Below are 3,574 nucleotides of genomic sequence, written 5' to 3' on the forward strand. Positions count from 1 at the left end.
CGTGTCCCCTCGGGCGGGGGCGGTCCGGAGGCCGCGGGGGTGGGCTGGGTGGATGCCCCCGGTACTCACAGCCGGTCCTGTCCGCCAGCTCCCGCATCTCGGCGGGCACGGAGTGCGCGGAGCCCATCCCGGGCCGTGCCGGGAGCGGCGCCGCGGGCGCTGAAGCGGCAGCGCCGCCGACAACGCTTTATAAGGGCGGGCGCGGCGGGGGAGGCGGCGGAGGGGCCGCCCCGGGTCCCTGCGCCCCGACACACCGCGGGACGGGACAGAGAACACCGGGCTGCCCCGGGTCCCTGCGCCCCGACACACCGCGGGATGGGACAGAGAAAACCCAGCCGGGACCGGGACAGAGAACACTCAGCCGGGATAGGGCAGGGAGAACACCGAGCAGGGACGGGGACAGAGAGATCACCGAGCCGGGACGGGGCAGAGAGAGAGAGAACACCGAGCAGGGACGGGGACTGAGACAACATCCGACCGTCCTTCGGTCCGAGGTTAACACGGTGCAGTTCCTCGGCTCCAGGGTTACCACCAAGCCGTCCTTAGGTCCAGAGTTAACACCGAGCCGTCCTTAGGTCCAGAGTTAACACCGAGCCGTCCTTAGGTCCAGGGTTAACCCCCCGCAGTCCTCAGGCTCCAGAGTGAAGGGCCGTGACAAGATCCCGGCCTGGGCGGGACCCTCTGGGAGCGGGGACATTCCCGTCCTAAGCTGGTGGCACCCGAAGCCCCCGCTGTGCCCACTCGTGGCTCTGGCGAGGCACGGGGACCATTCCCCAGGAGAAAGGTTGTGAGTTCCCCCAGTGTCCCCCCACTCCCTGCCCAGCCTGGCTGCGGGAATGTGGACCGGGATCTCCCCTAGCGAGGGGAACCCCCGGCTCCCACCTGAGCCCTTTCCCCCCACCCCCGGCACTGCCCAGGGCTGCACCGACACCCGGCGTGGGGACAGGGCAAGAGGGATGATACAGGACACCCCAAAAGGGAATCCCAGCCCCGTGCAGGGCCTGGCTGCGGTGCCCGGGTGTGGCAGCAGGAGGCAGGTTTGGCAGGGCCGGTGCAGAGGTGGGTGAGTGTCACCATCTCCCCCGGTGCCAGACCGGGCTCTGGCACTGGCAGGGCCACGTCAACCTCCCACGGGCACAGGGAAGAGCAAACCAAGGCAGGAGAGCACACAGGGAGGTTGGGAGGCAGCTCAGGAAGCACAGCACACCGTGGGAGGGGGTAGCAAGTCAGTGTCGTTTATTTTTTTAAAGCCAAATATAAACAGGAAAGGGATCAAATCATTTCCAGCCTCCAGCTGTCCCAGATCCAGGAAAATACCTGTTATAAATAAAAAAGGAGGAAGGAGAGATGTCCCCATCTTGCAACCTCAGCTGTGTGGGGGCCCTGGCACTCGAGGCTCTGCACCCTCTGGGCACTTTTCCATCAAATGTGTTTTTTTGTTTGGTTCAGGCCCCTCCAGCCCAGAGGAGAAGGAAGGAGTGGGGGAACACAGCACCATTCTGTCCCTGCCTGCACAGTCCCCGTGTCCTCTGCAGGGGAAGAGGCAGCAGGGAGGCTGGCAGGGCCCTGGGAGATGCTCAGAACTAGTCAGGACAACACCACGAGCAACCTGGTGTGCAGGTGAAGGTGGCCTGGAAGGGACCAGGACATCCCAGGAGCCCTTCTCCAGCCCCAGGCCTTTCCTCCCCCTCCTGTCCCGGAGGGCACAGCGCTCTGCTGGCCCCAGGCAGGCCTGGAGGGTCCCAGGCTCTGGTTTTCCTGCAGAGGTTGGTGACAAACTTCATGGTTTGTCACAGAGGCCACCCTCCCAGCCCTTGGCTGTGTCAGGGTGCTCTGAGCACGTTCCTGCTGGTCCTGTGTGTCGGGAGGGGTCTGGGAGGGCTGGAAGGGTTTCCCAAGAGGATGATGAGGCACCACCAGCTGTGCCAGGGAACACACTCTGCAGGGGGAGGGCTGGGAGCAGCTCTGCAGCCTCTCTCACAAGACACTGGCCTGTAAGGGGGGACAAACCTCCCACAGGTGCTGTTGCCTCACTCCCTGCTGGAGGAAGGTGCTGGTGCTCCCTGTAACATCCCTGAGCCCCTGGATCCAGTGGCATCGCTCAGAACCAGCCCACGGCTGCTGCTGCTCGGCTCCCTGTCCTTTTCCTAAGGATCCAAACAGGGATTCCTCCTGCTCCCTGCCTCCTCCCAGCCTCCTCTTCCCCCATTCTGTTTTTCCTTCACCCTCCAGATTTTACCCTGGGCTGTTCTGCCCCCAGGACAGATGGCCAATGACTGGAAAGGGAAGGGAGAAGGCGGTTTGAGCTGCAGGAAATTCACCCCTCTGCTCCCAGGGGGAGGAGGACCAGAGGATTTTGGCACTGCACAGAGGAACCAGGCCAGGCTTTCCACTTGGTTGGGTGCTGGGAGAGAAGGGAGGCAATTCCATCTTTTCCAGGAAACATCCCTTCTCCTGGAGAGCTCCACAGAGACAGGACAAACTGCACACTGTGTGCATCGGCACCACCTGTAACATGAACACTGACGTGGACCTGGACATTACTCATGGACACAAGGAACTTTGGGGATCCACTGCAGTCTTCTTGGGGAAAAGGGGACTGTGGAAACCCCCTCCTGTGCTGCCAGGAGGGGAGGGGGCACAGGGAAACAGCAAATGACATCCCACCATCCCACAGAGGCATTTCCCGCCGTGCAGGACCCTGGATGTGCAGCCTGCAGGATCTGATTGTGCATTCCAAGAGGCTGTTCCAGCAGGGAGAGGGATCCTTGGGGGGTTTCCAGCTTTCCCTGGCCACCCTGGATGCTTGGGCTGAAGCCTCCTACAGCTGCAGATACTTCAGCTGGGAATTCCTCCTCACCAAGAGCAAAACTCCACCCAGAGCAAACAGCACGGGCGGCAGAGGGGCCACCCCAACCAAAATGGGAACAAACAGGGGGGCTTTACACACTTTGTGCTTGCCTGAAGTCCCAAAAGCAGACTTGGCCCCTGGGGCTGGTGTTGGGTGGTGCCTATTGAAACACCTCAAGTTTCTTCCAGATTTGGCACATCCAAGGCTGTGTCGGTGCTCCTGGGTGACACCAACACCCACTGCCAGGCGTGGGCAGCACAGCAAAGCTGAGCTGGCTGAGGACACCATTCCCCCACAAAACACCTGCCAAAGGGACCAGGATTTAGCTCCAGGGCTGCTGGGCTGCCCTGTGCACCCAGTCCCTCACAGCACATCCGTCCCTCTTGCACAGAACAGCTCTGGGAGCCCTGGCCACGTGGGTTCCATAAGCACTGGCCAGCACCAATTTTCAGGGCAACTTTCTGGGGCTTCTGTTGGCTCCCGTGGTTTTTTTATGGCATGACTCTACCTGGCACTCAGGCAGCACCTGAGGGCTCCTGTGAGCTCACTGTAATTCCCTTGGTGCACTGGAGAGAGGCCAAGATGTCACCAGACTACCCATTTGGCAGAGGCCAAGGAAACCTGGTGACATCCAGAGCTGGGACTGGGAACAGGGAGCCCAAACTCTGCCCTGTCTGTTCTCAGCTGCCAGCATCAACCTTGGGACTCCACAGCAACATTCCC

General features: G+C 61.6%; 1 protein-coding gene across 1 annotated transcript in view; it reads right to left on the reverse strand.

Moving 5' to 3' along the window:
* The window catches only part of TESC (tescalcin), a 6,941-nt gene extending 6,768 nt beyond the window's left edge, over nucleotides 1-173 (reverse strand). The window contains exon 1 of the mRNA XM_027905331.1: nucleotides 70-173. Coding sequence (XP_027761132.1) covers nucleotides 70-127 — 58 coding nt within the window. The 5' untranslated portion in view covers nucleotides 128-173. The remainder of the gene's footprint in view (nucleotides 1-69) is intronic.
* Between the last annotated feature and the right edge of the window lie 3,401 nt (nucleotides 174-3,574).

The sequence above is a fragment of the Empidonax traillii genome, unplaced genomic scaffold (assembly GCF_003031625.1).
Source record: "Empidonax traillii isolate 1590-97213 ecotype Southwest subspecies unplaced genomic scaffold, ASM303162v1 scaffold1142:size416873, whole genome shotgun sequence".
Classification (NCBI taxonomy): domain Eukaryota; kingdom Metazoa; phylum Chordata; class Aves; order Passeriformes; family Tyrannidae; genus Empidonax; species Empidonax traillii.